The 21,841-nt window shown below is 34.5% G+C and overlaps 1 protein-coding gene across 2 annotated transcripts in view; it reads right to left on the reverse strand.

The window, feature by feature from the left end:
- PIK3C2G (phosphatidylinositol-4-phosphate 3-kinase catalytic subunit type 2 gamma) overlaps positions 1-21,841 on the reverse strand; it is a 354,996-nt gene that overhangs the window by 16,861 nt on the left and 316,294 nt on the right. For both annotated transcript variants that reach the window (XM_004755743.3, XM_004755744.3), the window contains exon 31: positions 13,391-13,485. In XM_004755743.3, coding sequence (XP_004755800.1) covers positions 13,391-13,485 — 95 coding nt within the window. The remainder of the gene's footprint in view (positions 1-13,390; positions 13,486-21,841) is intronic.

A 21,841-nucleotide genomic window follows, 5' to 3' on the forward strand; every position in this document is an offset into this window, starting at 1 on the left:
AAGAACAAGTGAAATACTGAAAGATTAGATTTATGGTGTTGTTATACTTGTTAGTATTAGAGATTTGTTTGCAAAAAAACCCAGAAACTAGTAATTCAGAGGTGAAGTATGAGTTTTCTACCTATATACTTCAAATACTTGCCTTCTTCCCTACTAAACATTTTTATCATGATTTAAATAAAGATACAGATATGTAATGTATAGCTGTCAATAATCTGAGTGCTACGGCCAATATGCTTGATCATATAATTAGGACTGAGATGGGAAGGGCTGGAACAATGAACCATATCTAACAAGGTTAGATACAATAGACTCATGTCAAATTCTTTTGGGTCTGAAAAACTCATTCTGCAAATCCAGGATAAGAAATACTTTGCTTGGGAATAGCACTTGGGAAAACTCTAAAAAGTTGTATGTGATTATAGGTTCAATATATCCAAGACCAAGAGATTGCTAGGTACAACCTATAGTATGGCCATCTGCCTATCATCTATCTATCTATCTATGTAAACTGTCTATCATCAATCTATCTATCTATTATCTAGCTATCTAATCTATCATCTATCATCTATGTGTATATTATCTATCTATATCAAATATACTTTAAATGTAAAGAGATGAAAGGTTAAAAGTAAAAGGATGTAAAAGATATACCATGCTAACATGAATCAAATTAAAACTGAAAAATTATATAAATATCTGACAAAGTATATTTGACAGCAAAAAAATACTACCATGAATAAAGAAGTTCATTTTATAATGATAAAGGGGTCAATTAATCAAGAGGACATAATAATCTTAAATGTTCATATAACATAAAACAAATTCACAATTATAGTTAAAGATTTTAACACCCCTGTCTTAATAAATCATAGAACTGGCATACAGAAAATCAGTAAGGCTATCGAAGAAGAAAATGATGTGAAATGATGTTTTATAGGCAGCATATAATTGGGTCATGCTTTTTTTTTTTTTTTTAATCTATCCAGCCATTCTATACCTTTTGATTGAGAATTCAATCCATTTACATGTAGAGTAAATATTGATAGCTAAGGACTTCACTAATGTCATCTTACTGTTTTCTAGCTGTTTCTTAGTTCCCTTGTCCTTTTCTTCTTCTCTTCCTGCCTTCTTTTGTGAACTTTTTGATAATTTTTTTGGTGCTATATTTTTATTTCAGTTCCCTTTATCCTTTGTGAATTTACTGCAGGTTTTTGCTTTGTGGTTACCATGGGGTTTACATAAAACATCTTAGGTGTAGGGGTACTTGGGTGGTGCAGTCGACTGGGAGTCTGACTCTTGGTTTCAGCTCAGGCTATGACCTCAGGGTGGTGGGACAGAGCCCTGTGTCCAGTTCAGGGGGTCTCTGCTTAAGACTTTCTCTCCCTCTCTCTCTGCCCCTCCCTGCCTCAAATAAATAAATCTTAAAAAATATATATAATCTATTTATGCTGATAAATTTATTGCAATCACATACAAAAACTCTATCCTGTATTCCTTCATCTTATTGAAGTCACAATTCACCCCCTTTTCATACTGTTTATTCATAACTAATTATTGTAGCTACAGTTATTTATTTACTTATTTTAATTTTTTTAAAGGTTTTTATTTAGGGTTGCCTGGGCTGCTCAACTGGTCAAGCATCTGCCTTCAGCTTAGGTAATGATCCCAGGGTCCTGGGATCGAGCGTCACAAGGGGCTCTCTGCTCAGTGGGGTGCCTGCTTCTCCCTCTCCCTCTGCTCGCTGCTCTGTCCACTTATGATCTCTCTGTCAAGTAAATAAATAAAATGTATTTAAATAAAGGGGCGAGGGAGAGAGAGAAACAGACTTCCCGCTGAGCAAGGAGCCTGACATGGGACTCCATCCCAGCACCCTGGAATCATGACCTGAGCCAAAACCAGACACCTAGCTGACGGAGCAACCCAGGCACCCTGCAACAATAGTTATTTTTAATACTCTTGTCCTTTAACCTTTATGTTAGAGCAGAGTGTTTAATACTCAACCATATTATACTATTTGAGTACTCTGACTTTCCACACTTATTTTTGTCACAGGTTGTATATTTTCATATGTATTTATGTTATCTATCAGTATCCTTCATTTCAGCTTGAAAAATTCCTTTCAGCATTTCTTATAAGGTGGGTCTAGTGTTTGGGGGGTGATTTCATTTCTATGGATCCTTTCAACTGACTGGTCAGCTTACCAACCGAGAATTTTAAGAGGGGGATTTTTTAAAGTACTTTTTTGAATGAAATTTTTTTGTAGTTATTGTATATGTACCAAGAAAGCTATAACTTAGGGTTTGGTTGTGTTTTTTGCTTTTGGTTCTTTTTTTTTTTTTTTCCTTTTTTGGTTTTGTACTTTTTGGGGAATGATTTGTTGAATTTTATTTTTTCCTAACTTTACCAAAGTTTGCAGCTTTTACCTCAATAGAACAGGAATATTTTAAATCCCATAACTGCAGACAGACCGGAGTGATACCGTTTTAAAAGTTTTTCTTTCCTCCTTGTCATTAGGTTTGTTAATGTGTTAGGAAGAAATGACAAAATCCCGTGTAGGCTTTTTCTAAAAAGTTCAATGTTCTTTGTCCAGATTTTAGATTCTCAGAATAAATGCCTTTTACAGATGCTAAACTCCTTTAGCATTTATTTATCTAGAAAAATCTTTATCCCTTCTTCATTTCTGAGGGATAGCTTTGCCAGGTAAAGTATTCTTGAGTGGCACTTATTTTAGTTCAGTACCTTGAATATATCCTTCCATTCCCCCCCCTCCACCCCCGACCTATAAGGTTTTTGCTGAGAAATAACCTAAGGGAGGGGCCAAGGTTTTTTCTTCTTACTGCTTTTAAGACTCTCTCTTTGTCTTTGATTTCTTACCGTTTCATTATAGTGTATTTTGAAGAGGATCTCTTTAAGGAGAGCTTGTTTGGGGAACGACAAGCTTCATGAACTTAGATACTCAAATCTCCCACAGATTTGGAAAGTACTCAATAATTATTTCTTTAAATGTGCTTTCTGTCCCTTCTCCCTTTCTTCTGGAACTTCAATAATTCAGAGTTCTTGTTAAGATATCTTAAGATCACATAGGCTTTCTTCAGTATTTTTCATTTTTTTATTTTTCTTCTTCCTTTTTGTTCTCCACTTACTGGATAATTTCAAAGTTGCTGTCCTCTGTCTCACAGATTCCTCTTCTGCTTGATCCATTCTGCCAGTGTTGTTCTCTCTCGCATTTTCTTCTTTCATTTATAATATTCATCAGCTCCCAAATTTCTGTCTGCTTTTTTTTTTTTTAAAGATTTTTTCTTTATTTATCTGACAGAGATCACAAGTAGGCAGAGAGGCAAGCAGAGAGAGAGGAGGAAGCAGGCTCCCTGCAGAGCAGAGAGCCCGATGTGGGGCTCGATCCCAGGACCCTGGGATCATGACCTGAGCTGAAGGCAGAGGCTTAACCCACTGAGCCACCCAGGTGCCCCTCTGTCTGCTTTTTTGAAAAAAAAAAAAAAAATTCTATCTCTCTGATAAACTTCTCATTTTTTTTTTCATGTATTACTTTCCTGGTTTTGTTGAATCGTCTTTCTGTGCTTTCTGCAGCTTATTGAATTTCCTTTGAAAAGCTGTTTGAATTCTTTCTATCAAGCAAATCACATATCATTACATCTTTGAATTTGGTTAGTGAAAGATGGTTATGATCCTTTGATGGTGTCATGTTACCTTGATTTTTCATGTTACTTTAAGTTTTACATTGTTGTCTTCAAATTTGAAGTAGTTGCCACCTACCTCCTCCAGTCTTTACTAACTGTCCACTTCGCGTGTTTGAACATGTTTTTTTCTACAACAGTGTGATGAGACTTCTCCTTTGTAAACCTGAACTTCCACAAAGACTCTTTCATCTGCAGATGACTGTTAAAGACAGTGCTTTCCAGGAACTCATTGACCTTGGCTAAGAGGGGCTGGAACCAGTTCATGAGCCACTTTAGGGTCCTCAGCTGGGAATGAGATCTGTGTGTCTATTATTTGGTACATGGGTGGGTGAGAGTCCTCTAGATTCCTTGGTATATGGAGTTAGATCCCATAGCTTCCAAAAACATACTTTTGTCTGTGAATAGATGCCAAATTGTTGTTGTTTGGTGAGGGATGTCTTTTGCAACTATGATGCTAATATGACTCCCAAGTTGATTTCAGAAAAGCCAGGAAGGAACAGGATTAAGAGAACCAATGTCAGGACCTTAGCTTATGCTTTTCTTGTTTGTTTGTTTGGGCTAAAATGTAGACTTGAGGGAGTTATGGATAAAGAATAGCAATTAGGGTATAAGCCTGTCAGTAAAGAACAGAGAGTGATTAGATAAAATTTGCATCATGTGGTGACCTGTACATTGATGGTGTCAGATGGAGATATGGTAGTGTCTGTTGTTGAATATTTAGAGAAATAATCCTCAGCAGGAAATCACTTTATTTTCAAGTGAGACAGATGTGAAGGTCAAATATTTGTCATTCTCAGTTTAGCATCATGTATTATAGACAGTAAAATTCACGGAGAAAAGCTATTCATTTATAAACATAGCTCAAATTAAACTGCTTTGCATTGTGGCTATTTTTTCACAGTAATATACGTTTAAATAAATATTCATTTATTTACCACACATGTATTAAGGACATAGTATTAAGCTAAGCAATGCAGAGTATACAAAATATATTTCCCACAATTTTTATAATCAGTATATTTTCAAAACAGCTGAAAGTACAGGATGAACCAAAATGATAAAAGTTTTAAGAGCTGAGATAAGACAGTGAATAGCAAATGGATGGCGTAAACAGTAAGTATAATAGGAGGCCAAAGGAGAGAAGGATCACCAGAAGCAAGAGTGACCCAGGAGCTTCATAAAGGATGAAAGGTTTGAGCTCAGCCTGGAAGTTGAATTGGATGTAGAAGGTAAATAGAGCCTAAGTAGAAGTTTGCTACAGTTTGCTAGAAGGAGTGGAGTGTGTTTGGTAAACAATGAATGAGCCATCTAGAATATAGATTTTGTATTGGGGAGGGTGATTATAAAGGTAGGTGTGGCTATATTGTGTAGTACCTTAAATATTAGGCTGAGAAATTTGAGTTTTACAAAGATGCTACTAGCATTTTTATTGGTATGTTAAAAATGAAATTTTAAGGTGTTTTAAAGCAGAATGGATTAAAGAAAGTAGAAAACAATGACAGGAATATCATAAAATCAATCAAAATAATTGACAGGTAAATTAATAGAGAATATAGAATAGGATTTTGGCAGTAATAAAAGTAACAGAAAACTAAAAGGGTTTGCTGATTATTATACATAGGAGTATTGGAATAAGTTAAAATATGGAAAATAATAGAGAAGTTTTGTTCAGAAGTTATTTGAGGTCGGTGCAACAATTTTTTGAAATAAATAGTCAAGAATGAGAGTTGATTTTAGAAAAGTAAAGAACTATAATTTAGAACTATTGAGTTTAAAGAGATGGCAAGATATCAGAATATACATGCCCATCGGCCAGTTGAGTTCAGAGAAATATTTAAAGTAGAGATATAAATTTAGGAGTAATTCACATAATCTTTGAAGTCATAAAACTGAATGGAATTTTTTTAGGAAATCAGTGAAAGAGTTAAAGCCCTGACTACAGGAAAAATCTTCACATTTAAGGGCAAAAGATGAAGTTAGCGTCATTAAGCCACTATGTGCATTAACTAGTTTAAATTTATGAGCGCTAAGGAAGCCTCAGAAAGAGTGCTATCCTGAGAATAGTAAAGTTCACAAAGGAAAGACTAGCTAAAGACGGTGATATTGGAAAGAGATCATTTATCATTAGCATATGATTTATCAAGATTTAAGAACAATTTATGGTTTGTTTAATTAAGAAATAATTGGTAGTCTTTGAGGGTGTTTCCTTGGTAAAAAAAAAAATCGTGAAACAATGAAACATTTATATCTGGTCTGGTTACTCTTCACTGTCCACTGCTCTGCAGCATATTCTTTGAAATGGGAGATCAATATCATAATGGGCTGACTCTAGAAGAATAGTTTTTTATTAATGAAATATAAGCCAAATACAATTGATGGAATAATTATTATTAGAAAATTGCCTTTTATCAAGAAATTGGTGTTTATTTAGATAGAAGTGCATCTAGGATGGAACAATGACAAATTTCTTTTAAAAATCTAAATTTAAAGAATTGAATAATTGGGATAGAGGGCTTAGCCAAGTTACTTTTTAAAGTATACACAGAACGTTGCTATTTTTACATGTTGAGCATTGCCATCATCTCTGCTTTATTTTCACAACCCTCCCCCCCCCTTTTTTTTTAAAAGATGTATTTATTTTATTTTAGAGAGAGAGTGAGCTTGGGTGTGAGGGGGCAGAAGGAGAGGGAGAAAGAAATGAGCAGATTCCATGCTGAGCAGAGAGCCCGATGGAGGGCTCCATCTCATGACCCTGAGATCAGGACCTGAGCTAAGACCAAGTTAGCTGCTCCATTGACTGGGCCACCCAGGCACCCCCTCCCACCTTTTTTTTTTTTTTTTAAGAGAGAGACAGAGAGAGCTTTCATGTGAGCAGCGCGGTGGGGGGTGGGAGGTAGAGGGAGAGAGAATCTCAAGCAGACTCTGTGCTGAGTGTGGAGCCCCACAAGGAGCTTGATTTCATGACCATAAGATCATGATCTGAGCCAAAATCCAGAGTCAACCACTTAACCAACTGAGCCACGCAGGTGCCCATCCCAACACTCTTTTATTAACTTTACTAAATCCAAGTGTCCTCTCCAACAGGCACCGTAATGTGCTTAGTGCCATGTACAGAACTCACATCGTATTGTATGCAGAGTGTCGTGTGTAGGGTAATTAACCACTTGAGAAATGTTTCTCAAAGTGTGGTGCATGTACCCCTTGTGTCAAAGAGCCTTCTGGAATGCTCATATTTGGGAGCATGAGAGAAGAAAACAAGTTTAAATGCGGAAGAATAGAGGGATCTATGAGAATAAGAGATCCTGTAAAACACAGATGTAGAAACACCAACCTACAGGCACCCGGATGGCTCAGTTGGTTAAGTGTCCAGATTTTGGTCCAGGCATGATCTCTAGGTCATGGGATGGAGTCCCACATTGGGACTCCATGCTGGGCACGGAGCCTGCTTGGGATTCTCTCTCTTCCTGTCCCTCTGCCCTCCCCACCACAACACTGGCTCATGTACATGCTTTCTCTCTTTAAAAAAAAAAAAAAAACCAAGAATAAAAAAAAAACATAGTTACAGAATCAAAATCACTATATATACACACACACACACACATATATGCATATATACATATATATTTCTTTTAAAGATTTTTTTATCTTTAAAATCTTTAAATTTTATCTTTAAATCTTTTTTATCTTAAAATCTTTTTTAAAGGTTTTATTAAATCTTTTTATTAAATCTGTTTAAAGATTTTATTTATTTATTTGACAGAGAGAGACACAGTGAGAGAGGGAACACAAGCAGGGGGAGTGGGAGAGGGAGAAGCAGGCTTCCTGCCAAGCAGGGAGCCTGATGCATGGCTCTATCCCAGCACCCTGGGATCATGACCTGAGCCAAAGGCAGATGCATAATGACTGAGACACCCAGGCACCCCACAGAATGTATATTTTAAAAGTAGGAACCTCCAAGCTACACAGACATATTAAAATTGTAAGAAAATTCTTAAGTAGAAACTAAAATGTAAGGAAATGTGTGTGTGTGTGTGTGTGTGTTTAGCCTGGGGTTCTTACTGATCTGTTTGAGTCTACTTCTTTCTCTCCTATTAATTTTCTTAAAAAAAAAAAAAAATTCAGTGCATTAAAGTCCAAGTGTGTGTGTTTTAAAATCTAGTACCCAATGTCTCTCACCCCAAATGTTTAAGCAAATCTAACCATAAAAGGGGCATATTTAAATCTTTTGTATTTTTGTGTTTTTAGATTCTGTCCTAGAGCTAAATTTGGGCTAATGATAGTTGGAAAGAAAAGAAAAGAAAAATAAAGGAAAAGAAAATAGAGGAAGAAAGTGAAGAGAGGAGGGAGAAAATAAATAAGAACTAAGTTTTATCCTTTTTGCTTTTGAAGCCAATTCTTTTACTGCTGGAGAACTTGATGGGGTCAGAAGACAAGTTTAGACCATAAATAATGACATCAAGTTTTTGCCGCAGTATTGTCTCTAGATACATTTGTTTTCTCACAGAATGAAACAAGCCCCATAATTTCTGCTGCTTCATCCTTTCTGAGTCTATAGCTGGAAGATATAATACCATGAATATTCATAGCAAAATGAAATAGACCTTTTAATTAATTACTATACAAGTGGCTTATTGGGTAATAAGGCTACATAAGTCCTTTTTTAATTGAAGTATAGATGGCTTGGAATGTTAAATTAGTAACATTGTACAACATAGTGATTCAACAAGTCTATATGTTATACTAAGATTACCACAAGTGTAGCTACCATCTGTCACCATACAATGCTATTACATTACCATTGGCTATATTCCCTATGCTATACCTTTTATCTCCATGAATTACTCAGTCCATAATTGGAATCTTGCCTCTCCCACTTCCCTTCATCCATTTGCCCATTCCTGTAACTCCCCCACCCCGCCCGGGCAACAATGCCACTTTTGTTCTCTATATTTATAGATCTATTTGTGCTTTTGTTTGTTTATTCATTTGTTTTGTTTTTTAGATTCTACATATAAGTAAAATCATATGGTATTTCTCTTTCTCTATCTGACTTATATCACTTAGCATTATACCCTCTTAGTCCATCCATGTTGTCACAACTGGCAAGATATCATTCTTTCTAATGGCTGAGTAATATTCTGTTGTGTGTACATTATGTGTAAATGTATATATATATATATGTATATATCTACACACATATCACATCTTCCTTATCCATCCATTAGTCAATGGACACATGAGTTGCTTCCATATCTAGGCTATTGTTAAAAATGTTTCCATAAATATAGGAGTACATATATTCTTTCAAATTAGTGTTTTCATCTTGGGTAAATACTCAGTAGTGAAATTACTAGATTATATGGCATTTCTAGTTTTAATTTTTTGAGGAACTTTCACACTGTTTTCCAATACTTGCACCAATTTACATTACATTGTTGTGGGAATGTGCACAAGGGTTCCCTTTTCTCCACATTCTCGCCAACACTTATTATTTTCTTCTCTTCTCTTCTGTTAATTTTCATATAGCAACTATTCTTTTCTGTTTTGTGTCCTTCGAAGGGATTAAACAGCACTCCATTCGAGGTGTGTGCTGTTTCCCTTGTTCCTCACTTGAAATCATATTATTTTGTTACAGTGTAAATCTCTGACAGTGTGAGCATATTCAATATCAGAAAGAGTCTGGAATCCTTTCTGACTACTTTTAGAGCCTTCAAGAATGCACATATTCTGGGGCAGGTAAAGGAAAACAGTGTGAAAGTGACATAGATGAGGGGAATCCATAAGACCAGGAGAGACATCGTAGATGCTGTGATGGATGCATAGAGAGACATGCAGATGTCAGAGGAAGAGGCATTTTATAGTGGACTACATGGGAAAATGCTAGAAAGATTTAAAAATTTTTTTCCAATCTAAATGATTTTTATATGTTTCCTTGTTATATAAACTGAAATATTATTTTATAAGATTTTGGTCAAGCTTCTAAATAACTGCATTACTTTGTCAGTCTTTGTTCACTAGAATAAATCATTTTAGGCTTTAAAAGGGGAAAATTTTAGCAATTTTGTTTTAGCTTGTGAATTCACAGGAGGGAAGTAGTTCTTAGAGCTTCAAAGATTCAATATAAGATAAACAATTCTCTTCATCACACTTAATATTAAATAGAACAGAATTGCAGGTGGAATAATTCATTTTAACATTAAAATAAAATGAAGAACAACTTCTTTAGTCTGATTACTTAGGCATATGAAAATCCTAAAGGCTCAAAAAATAAATAACAATTAAAACTTGAAATGAGCAAAGACAGTATGTGGAAAATTTATAGATAAAATTTTCTGTCATTTATATTATGTTGTCTCTGTCTTCAGTTAAGCAGAAGAAATAAAATAGTCATCTAAAAGAAGCTGTGAAAAAAAGCAAGGTATGAGAACTTTGTTGTGGTGATTTTTGCAAGGTGAACAAGCTCCTAATTCTTAGTTGTTCACATGAGAAATAATTTGACATTCTTTTATTCAATAAAGTGTTCATTGAGTACCTACTATGTACTTGACACTGTTTTCGCTCCTTGGGTTATAGCAGTGATAAGGGAAGTGGAGAAAGTAAAGAAGGAAAGGAAGTTTGCAAGTGGCAGCAAGTGTGGTTTTGCAGTTTTACATGTAAGAGTCAGAAAAGGCCTCACTGAAAAGGTGGCAGTCGGACAGATCAGGACATGTGAGATGGAGCCATAAACCTGAGGAAGAACATTCCAGATAAAATGAATAACAGGTACCAATGTCCTGGGGCAGAAACATGCCTGTCGTATTTAGGAAGCAGGAAGGAAATCACTCGGGCTAGAATGGAGTGATTGAGGGAGTCTGTGGAGATGAAGTCGGAGAGGTCACAGAGGCCATACTCGTAGGGCTCCTCGATCATTAATAAGTACTATGGCTTTTGCTTGAAGTGATCCTCAGAAGGATATGAGAAAGAACAGCAAGATCTGACTTATTCTCGAAGGAATTTTCTGGTCATAGGTTAGGAAGAGAGTCGAAAGAAATGCAGGCAGAAGCAGGGAGACCCATTAAAGGATTACAGCACCGATTCTGGTAGGGGATGATGGTGGCTCAAACCAGTTATGGGAGTTGTGGCGGCAATGAGGGGGCAAAGTGGCGGCATGTTGGATTTATTGTGAAGGCAGAGCTGGCAGGACTTGCTGATAAATTGGTCGTAGTTTGTGAGAGATGTCAAAACGACTCTAAGGACTTTAACTTGAGCAAATAGTAGGATGAAGGTGTTATTTCCTGACATGAGAAAGATTGCAAAAGAAGCAGGTGTGGGGGGCAATAACCAGACGTTTGATTTGGTATATCTTAAGTTTGTGATGCCTATTCAGTGTCTACTAGAGTTGTTGAGTAATCAGTTATACATACGCCTCTGGATTTTAGGGAGAATTCCAAGCTGGTGTTATAAATATGAAAGAGAAAGACATGTAAGTGCTATTTAAAGCCACAGGGCTAGAAATAGAAAAGAGAAGTGTAGCAATGAATTCCAGGGCAATGCTAAGATTCAGGGGAGAACAGAGGAACTGCCTTTAGACTGAGAAGGCAGACTGCAAGCAGTACCACTTCATTATTGGAAACTTTCTTTCAGAGGACATTGGCATTGGAGGGGCTCTAGGGGACCTACATTTTTTTTTTTTTTTTTTTTTTTACTTTTGGTAGGATTCACCTTGTCATTTGCCACTTACCCATCACTTGATCTACATCTTACATTTCTGCTCTTTCTCACCCCCTCCCCCCACTTCATGCCTGCATCACATTTGTTTTGAATATTCTTACTGTTAGTGCCACTTCACCTCGCTACAAAATGCATTTTTTAAAAACCGTCAAAAGTAATTTGGGGATTTTTATCTGGTGAATAAAATGGGTGACCAAATTTGTTAATACCACTTTTGATCAACTATTAGGTATGTCTGTTGAGTAATATCACCAAGTTTACTGTGTGGTTTATGTGCCAGATCTAAAAGCAACATCAACAGGCATGTTCTAAAACGGTTTTGAGCAATGACATTACTGAATAAATATGTAATTTCCAAGAGGAATTTTTTCAATTAATAATTTTTTTTAAGATTTTTTTTCAAAGATTTTATTTATTTATTTGACAGACGGAGATCACAAGTAGGCAGAGAGGCAGGCAGAGAGAGAGGGGGAAGCAGGCTCCCCGCTGAGCAGAGAGACCGATGTGGGGCTCAATCCCAGGATGCTGGGATCATGACCTGAGCTGAAAGCAGAGGCTTTAACCCATTGAGCCACCCAAGCACCCTTTTCAATTAATAATTATCTATCATATACAAATATAAGTTCTGTTAACTTGATTAACACTATTTCTTAACATTCTATTACTTTATCATATATATTTATACAGATGCTTAAAGTCTATGAACACGCAGATAGCCACAAATAATATCTAATTGAATCATTTCCCAGACTAAGAATTTCTTAAACAACTCCTATTCTCATTTAAGATGATTATCTTACCAAAAGCTATTGAAAATAACTTTTTAATGAGTAAAACGTCTACAAAAACATATCTAATAATATTTTCCCAGCTATTACAAAAACTGCAGATTATGAACACCACAGAGTTACAAACAAGCACCCTTGGATATCCAGCTACTACTGTTTGTAAGGGATTTATCGCCAGCAAGTTATGCCAGCTATTTGTTCACTGAACAGATATTTATTAAATTCTAGTATGTTCCGATGCACATCACAATGAAAAGGGTTTAGTCTTTTAAGTTTTTCCAAGCACATCATAAGAGACTTATATGTACAAGGGAGGGAGCCAAAATAGTGCTGCTGACTTTCTCTGTAACGATCAGTGCCCCCAGAGAGTTTTACCGTATGGAGTACCTGTCTGAGTAGATTAAAGAAAGACTAAAGAAGTAGAGCATTGAGTTAGCCCTTTCTGTATACTACACACAAACGGGACCATTAATCAATTACACCGTGACTCAGAAAGCTCCCTCTCTCAATGACAATGCTCCAACTGCTCTCCATGCCTCTGACTTGACCCATCTTCGGAGAGGAATGGGGTATCATGGAACAGCTTTTAGTTTTCTTTAGAAGCTAACTACCATTGTTGTTCTAGGTTCTGGGATACAAAGATGTGGTCTTGTCTTCAAAACCATTATTATTTTTTGAGGGGAAAGATATATCTTTGAGTAATTACATCAGAACACGATAGCTGTTCTGGTGGTATAAACTCAATGCACTTAGTGGGTATTTGGGGGGAAAGCCTAGTGGTTACTGGCTTTATAGAGGAAGTGCCGGCATTACTCAAAGAGATATTACTTCCACTAAGCTCAGCAGGATGAGATAGATGAAAATTCTTGGGACCTCGCTTTTTCCCTTTGGAGCTTAATACTCTAGCTATTCCCGCACTTTCAAATCTTTTTCACTAGATTTGGCCTGACACTTCATTGTGAGTAAAGTCTAATTTTCATCCTAGGATTTTGCCTGTAAAATATTTTATAGTCTTTACCCCAGAGATTGCCATCATACTGAGGCAGAACGTTGTAATTGGCCCACTGTTCCTCACTTAAACTTGGTGGCTGGCCCCATTCCTCTTACTAATGTTGACATTAATTGCCGGAAGGAGGAAAGTGATTTCTAAATGTAGGTTTGCATGTTTCATATTAGAAATAATAAACTTACAATGTTCTTCATGTGTTTCACTAGGATGGTCAGCTTCGTATCCTCATGTGATATCACTAACTGCACCTTAGGCGTCTTGTCAGGAAACTTCTCACCTGATAAAGCAATAGAATTTTGGTGGGTTAAACTGGAAATGGTTCATCTCAGGATAAATTAAACATTAAAAACTAAAATGGAACCAGTGAATAATCTGCAAAAGAAACATTCTTCTGATCATGCAAAAAACAAAATACTCTTTAAGAAACTGAGTTGGTTAAAGATTGGATTTGTGCCTAATCATCCCAAATGAACCCTTTCTCCTCGTATTTTGTGTTTTTGATTGATTTTGTGTTTGTTTTGATTGATAATTTTTCCCAATTATTTAAGATTGAAAACCCAGTGCCATTTTTGGCTCCCGTTTTCTCAACATTTACTACAATAAGTTTAAGTATTAGAGAGCATGAAGTGTTGGCTTTAAAAGTCAGTGAGCCTGGGGTTCAGGTCCCAGAACTATACTTAAAACTGTGTTCTGTGTGTATAATTAACTTATGACTAAGTTAATTGACTTCCTTAAAACGGAGATAATAGTTACCTACTTTAGGATAGTTTAGATGATCAACTGAGAAATTCAAAAGTTTTCACAATGTAATCTCTCCATAAATGTTTGCAATTAGTAATAGTCTTATCCATATATTTGCATTCATTTTATCCTGTGTGTTTCCATAGCTCCTTGTTCAGAAGCATAAGAATCTCATGTCTAAATTACTAGAACATTCTCTTCTCCTCTCCTAAAACCCAAATCTATTTGTACACAATTACTGGTATATTCTTCCCACAGCAACTTCCTAAAATTACTCTTTTGACCAAAGTACAGTTCATAGCTTTCCAGTGCTTATGAAAAAAACCCTGAATTTCTCAGGCTTATATTGCTGCTTCTTATTGAATCTTTCTGTTTTTTATTTCCCACTGTTACTATTCCATGCTGTGGTCTGTACGTTCAGTTCTGCAAACATGCTCTGCTATTTCCTTCCAGGCATTGCTCATATTATTCTCTGTATTTGAAATGACCTCTTCCACCATTTTTGGCTATTGAACTTTCATCTCTCTAAAAGGCCTAATTAAAATGCAAAATAGCTTCTGCGGTCACCTCCCTTTGAACTCCCCTAGCACAGCACTTATCACTTAATATTTGTATCATAATTATTATCTTACATGCCTCAGGTGGCTTAGTGGATTATAATCTCCCTCCAGGCGTACTCTTTTCCTATATTCCCAAGGGGTATATAAATCAGTGCCTGCTCCATAATGTCACACTAAACATTTATTTAATAACAAAAGTAGTCTTATGTTTTTCAAATTGTATCATTCCAGCTTTAAAACAAAGGCTTTGGTTTTTAAAATTTCTGGCTTACAGCCCCCAAATTAAGCATAATTTATAGTTTTTCTGGTATTTCTATTGGTTATTCTGGTTGTATATTTTCTGAGGGAAGTTAGAAGTTATTAATAACAAGAAATTTGGCAATGTTCTACTGTGGGCTCATCGCGGTCAACATTGTTTTCTAAGAGTCAGCCTCAGCTCTCTAAAACTCTTTAATCTTTGATAATTAAACCTGACTAGTATGTTTCCTTTTCCAAAGATTTTTACATGTTTGTAAAAGTAGTTTACACATTGTACATGGGTAATATTAATTAATGTTATTGTTCACGTGGATTATTGACATTGAAATAATTAAAATTGGCATTCTTACAATTGAAATGGTAATCACGTAAAAATAATGAAAATATTCTTCCTTTAAATATTTTTATTTGATAATATTTTTATTTGAGACAGTGTGAGTTAGAGATATTATGAGATAATTCTGAGTATGGTACTGAGGTGAATTGCTTTCATAGTAAAAAAATGTAATTGGATTTTTGGTGTGAGGATGTTAAAAATGGTGATGACTTTTTGATGCACAATGAACATTATTTTTGAATAAAATGAAAAGATAACTACATAGAAACTCAATGTGTTTAATCAGAGTTTTTTTTAAGGTTTTTTTTTTTTAAGATTATTTATTTATTTATTTGACAGAGATCACAAGTAGGCACAGAGGCAAGCAGAGAGAGAGGAAGGGAAGCAGGCTCCCTGCTGAGCAGAGAGCCCGATGTGGGACTCGATCCCAGGACCCTGGGACCATGACCTGAGCTGAAGGCAGAGGCTTTAACCCCCTGAGCCACCCAGGCGCCCCATCAGAGGAGTTTTAATTTGAAGGTAAGAAACTAGTATTAAATTTATGATTGAGTATTTAAATAGTAACCATAGAACTGTTACTTGAACTGACTGAAGTGATACTCCACTCTGAAACTCCAGTGTAAGAATAGTAGCCAGTATCCATTAATACCCGGCAGAGTTCAGAATTCAGTGAAAATTCAGGCCACCAGGAAGTTTTAGTACTTCATATAGTAATAGTAGAGGTACTTAATATTTCTAGAACTCTTACTGTATGCCAGACATTGGGCTAAGAGCTTTATGTATATGAACTAACTCAATCCTCATAGCAAATCCATAAAGTTTGTGTTACTTCTGTTTTACACATGAGGAAACAAAGGCATTTGGTTAAAGGTCATGCAGGCAATAAACCATGCAGGGTTAAATGATCTCTAAAGTCTATGTTCTAAAACAACTTGTAAAAGGGCAAAGAAGGGGCAATAATCTAAGGGAAAGAGTTTAAATGCAGAAATCAGAGAGGGAAAATTTTGAGAATAGTTTCATATGAAAAAAAGAGGCTGCAATATTTTGATTTTCTGCTTCAAATTAATCTGGAGAATCTGTTATGCTTAATCCAACCATTTATAATAATCTTAAGAGCTGTTAAAAGATTATCGATCCTCAGATGATTATGTTGAAATGTTTAAATGCCTGACACTTTAGGAGCAAATACAGCCCTTATTATGCACAAAGTGTCCATTAATGTTAAAAAAGCAGCATTTCAAAATCTACTTTCAGATGATAATATATTCATATAACTAAAAAGATAAGAATTTACTTTAAAAGTATACAATAAAACATCTTCCTCCCATTCCTAACACCTATCCACCCAATTCCCCCCACCATTATTTCATTAGCTTCCCATATATCCCTCCAGAGGGACACACATCCTTCCACAGTTTCTCCATATAAGCAAAAATGAATAAGTACTTTTATTGCCCGCCTCCCGCTTTTCCACAAATGTAATAGCACATTTATTATTCTGCACAAAGATCTTGGAGAAATTTTTATATTCAATCAAAGTTTCTTTGTTTTTTTAAGTATAGCTGCATATTATTCCATTATGTGAAATGCCATAATTCATTTAACCGGTTCCCCTCTGACGGTCATGTGGGTTGTCTCCAATGTTTTCCAGCTGCTACAAACCATGTTGCAAAAACATCTTTGTACGCATGGCATTTTCTATACCTGTGCACAAATATTATATGATAAATTTCTAAAGCAGAATTGGTGGTCGAAGAACATTAGCATTTGTAATTTTGATAAATGCTGCCAAATCACTTTCCATGGAGGTTGTACCAATTTGCATTACCACCAGCAGGGTATGAGTGCCTGCTGATTTGTAACCAAGCTTATTAATTAAATTTTTGGATTTTTGCCAGTCTGATGAGTTAAAAATGGTATCAGTGTAATTTTAATTTGCATTTTTATAATGAGTGAATTTGTTTATGAGCCTCTGTATTTTTTGTCCATATTTTCTTTTCAAATTCTTTACACATTAGTCTGTTGTTGGCCCTTTTCTTACCAATTTCTAGGAGATGGTTATTATTAGATAACCAACTGTTTGTAATAAATTGCAAATATTTCACCCATTTTATCATTTATCTTTGAATTTTTAAAAACTTTGCCATAGTTTCTTATATCCTGCAAAATTATCATGGCTTCTGGATTTGTAGTCATCACTATACTAGGTCATCCTCAGATTATAAAGGATTTTTTTCTGTTTTCTTTGTCATATATGTGGCTTTGTTATTTACATAGTCTTTCACCCATTTGGTATTTATCCTAGCACACGGTGTGAAATATGCTATCTCAACACTACTGAATTTTCCCATAGTGGTCTGACCACATATTAAATCCCTGAATGTATTTGACTCTATTTATGGACATTCTATAATGTTCTACTTATTCATCCTTTTTGGGCCAACACTACACTGTTTCAATTATTCAAGCTTTGTAATGAGTGTTAGATATGGTAGGGCTAGTCTTACCTCTATGTTTTTGTTACATTTTCTTGGCCTTTATTTGTTTATTTTTGTTTATGAACTGAAGAATTAACTTATCTACTTAAAAATAAATCCATTAATATTTTAAAAAATATATTCAAAATTAAATCAGAAATATCTGACATCTTTATGATGTAGAATCTTCCTGTGTAAGAACATGCTATGTCTTTTCATTTGTTCAAGGCATTTTTGAAATTCCCAAGTAATGATTAAATGTTTTCTTCATTTGATCTTGCACACTTCCTGTTCAATTTATTCCTAGATATTTTCCCCACTGTTACTGCAAATGGGATCTTTCTTCTATTTTACTTCTATCTTTATTCTTTTATCTATATTCTATTGCATATTCTTAAATGCAATAGATAGCTATAAATCTATATTTGGTCCCTGATACCTTTAATGAGTCTTCATCATTTGTGATAGATTCTTAGTTGATTCTTCTTTTTTCTAGGTATAGGATCATATTACTGGTAGACATTGTTTGTTTTGTCTTCTTTTTGCCAAAATTTGTTTTTAAATGTTTTTAAATTTCATACAATCATTTCACAAATTTTTATTGACATTTTATGGACAAGGCACTGCTCTAGGCCCTTGGAACACATTAGACAAAATTCTTCTCTTTGTACTTCTATAGTGGTGAGGGAGATTTAAAAAAGCAAAACACACAATAAATAAGTGAAATTTATGATAAGATGAATATAATAAATGATAAGGAAAAAAACCCAGAACATGATGAAGGTGCTGGGAACTAGAAGAATAAGGGTCAGTTTGCAACTGTAGATGGGATAATCACGGTACTTCTCATTACGAAAGTAAATTTTGAGCAAAAACATGAAAGAGGTGAAAGAGTGAGCCACCTGTTGGTTATTGTGATGATCACGGGCATAGTGTCTTATTTTATATTTCAATGGAAACACTTTTCTACTGTTTCCCTGTCATGCCTGATGTGGGCTTTGGAGAGCCAAGATAGATACACTTTCTCATGTTAAAACATTAACCATTTGTTTTTATTTGAATACTTCACCAAGAAAGTTTATTGAAATTTATCAAGTTCCTTTTCAGGATCTAGAGAGACAACCATATGATTTTCTCTGTAAATCTTTGAAATTTATTTATTTATATTTTAATTTTTTAAACTTAAATTCATTCAATTAACATATAATGTATTATTTGGTTTAGGGTTACAGGTCTGTGCTTCATCAGTCTTATATAATAACTAATGCTCATTACAACACACACCCTCCCCAGTATTCATCACCAAGTTACCCTTCCCTCTCCCCTCTCCCATCCAGCAACCCTCAGTTTGTTTAATATGATTAAGAGTCTGTTATGGTTTGTTTTTCTCTCTGGTTTCATCCTGTTTCATTTTTTTCCTCTCTTCCCCTATGATCCTCTGCCTTGTTTCTTAAACTCCTTAAATCTTTTAAGATAATAACATCGATACTGTATATTACCAATATTGAACCATTCCTGCATTTCTGGTCCTCGTGAATTTCTTTAGAGTACTGATGGATTATTTTGGCAAGTATTTCACTTAGAATATTCCACTGATACTCTGAAGTGAGATTAGGTTGTAATCCCTTTTTAAATTCTTATATCTTTGAAGCTACTGGCATAAATACTGTATGTGCTTCATAAAAATAATATGGAAAAATTTCCTTACTTTTTTCTGCTTTGGAATTGTTTAAATAACAGGGGAATTATCTACTTTTTAAGGGTTTTTTAGACTCCCTCTGGAAATCATCGGAACTTGGTACTGTTCTAAACATCACTTTTTGAAGCATTTTCTTTTCTATCAAACTTGATCTTTTCCGGGGCAAATAAATTGTTTTCCTGGAACACTATTTCAGATAGATTTACAAGTTTAGTCTTGTACGCTTGAGCAAACTAGTCTCTTACTGTTCTTCAGTTTCATCTTTTTCTATGGTTACTTCTTGATTCTCCTTTTGTATTTTATATATTTGCATTTGACTTCCATTCTTTTGATTAGTTTAACTTCTAATTAATTAAACTACTGGCTTCTCTATTTCTTTGTATTCTTTTAGCTTCCAAATTTATTTATTCTTTTTTCTGTGTTCTAACTCATTAATCTCTACTTGAATCTTCAACCATTTTGTTTTCTTTCTTTCTTCTTTTTTTTATTCCTTTGGTTTGTTTTATGGTCTTATTCCATTTATTGAGCATTATCTTTCTCTTATTGTTTCTGAGATGTATAGCTATTCTTTAGAAATTCTGCAATTTTGTTTTTTAAGTCCTTTTGGTCCAAGAGTTGTTCAAAAGAGCTTATTTTTTTTTTAATCTCCAAACAAGTATCTTTTACTTTTCTGAATTTTTAAAATTAATTTTTCACTTTACTTTCTCATGATTAGAAAATGTATCTGTACTATTTCTACTTTTTAGGATTAATTGAAATTTTCTTTATGGTCTAATATATACTCTATTTTCATGATTTTCAGGATAAAGAATTTGATATAAATTAATAAATTTTGCCTCATTAATTTTACTACTTAGTTTTTGATGTATCTACTTACTTTTTTCAGTCTTTCATAAATCAAAAGAAGTGAATTAGAATATCCTATTACCAGTCTATTGTATATTTTTTCTTGAATGTTCCATAATTTCTCTTTTATATATGTTGCTCTCATATAATTGATATATGTATTTATATATAGCATTATTTATGTGTAATAACTCATATCTTTATTGAGAATTGTACTTACAGTTGAAACTTGCATTCTTGTTTAATTCAATGCTCCTGGCCTAAATGCCACCTATTTTCTCTGTTCTTCCTGTTTTACGTTATTAAAGAAATTGCAACATTTTTGTTTTTATGATTTTTAAAGGAAGTTTTTGGCTAAGGAATTTGTTTTTATTTGTATGCATATTTTTACTTGTGATAATTAGAAAAGCTTTTACTTTTGTTCTGGTGGTTACTTTTATTTAGTATTCTTAGACTTTTATTTTTTAGACAATATTTGTTACCTAATAGAAAGAGATAAAATTAGTGTGCATAATCTTTTACACTTTTCTTTCATCTACCACCCAATTATCAATGTATGATCTTAGTGTTTCTCTAACACTAATATTACATATGTTAAGATTTTTTTATTGTCTGACTTGTTAGATTTTAGTGCTATCTTTGATACACAGCTATTAGAAAGGAAATACTTGGAGAAACTCTCCTCTCATCTTCTTTTCATCTTTTCCTGCCCACATCAGCCACAGGTAAAAGTCTAAAATAATTTTCTAATTGGAAACATATGATATGATATAATATAATATAATATAATATAATATAGTAAAATGCATGATATTTTAAAGCTTTCTACTTTCAGAAACAACTTAAAATTAGTATTTATAAGTAGTCCTAGCCCTCCCCTTCTGTATCATTAAAATTTACATTGGAAACCTGGTACCATACTTCTACCCACAGATAACTGATCTGGGCTCTGCTAGAGCAAGTAACAGTAACATTGACCAGAGAGACTCTGCCATGAAGACTGTGGCTTTAAATACCCTTTTAAATTTGCATCTCCAATTGGAGGTACTGATGTGAGGTAATGATTAAAAGCTCCTGTTTGTAACCATTTGTAATTATCAATGGCATCTAAACATGCTCACTAATTCACACTCTTCACTTTGACAACTGTTGTCTTCGGTCATTTTCTACTCTATTACCTATGTTATTGTTTCTATACCTTGGCAAAAATCTATCTTTTGCATGTTGGTATGGTGTACTGGTGGAGAATGGATAATTATATATATATATATATACATATATATATATATATATATGTATATATATATATATGTGTGTGTGTGTGTGTGTGTGTGTGTGTATATATATATTTTTTTTTTTAAGATTTTATTTTTATTTATTTATTTGACAGACAGAGATCACCAGTAGGCAGAGAGAGAGGAAAGCAGACTCCCCGCTGAGCAGAGAGCCTTATGCGGGGCTTGATCCCAAGACCCCGAGATCACAACCCGACCTGAAGACAGAGATTTAACCCACTGAGCCGCCGAGGCACCCCAGTAATTTTATATTTTAATGGAGGTACTATTTGGCATGGGACCTATATTAATTTGGAAGGACTATAGAGGATCATGACAGTAGAGAGTTAAAGAATATACAAAATAAAATCCAGCATCTTTCTGAGTAGTGCTTTAGTTGAGTGTGGTTGAGTCTATAATATTTAATGTGATTATCTGTAG

The sequence above is a fragment of the Mustela putorius genome, unplaced genomic scaffold (assembly GCF_011764305.1).
Source record: "Mustela putorius furo isolate JIRA1106 unplaced genomic scaffold, ASM1176430v1.1 tig00537227_pilon_pilon_pilon, whole genome shotgun sequence".
NCBI classification, from domain to species: domain Eukaryota; kingdom Metazoa; phylum Chordata; class Mammalia; order Carnivora; family Mustelidae; genus Mustela; species Mustela putorius.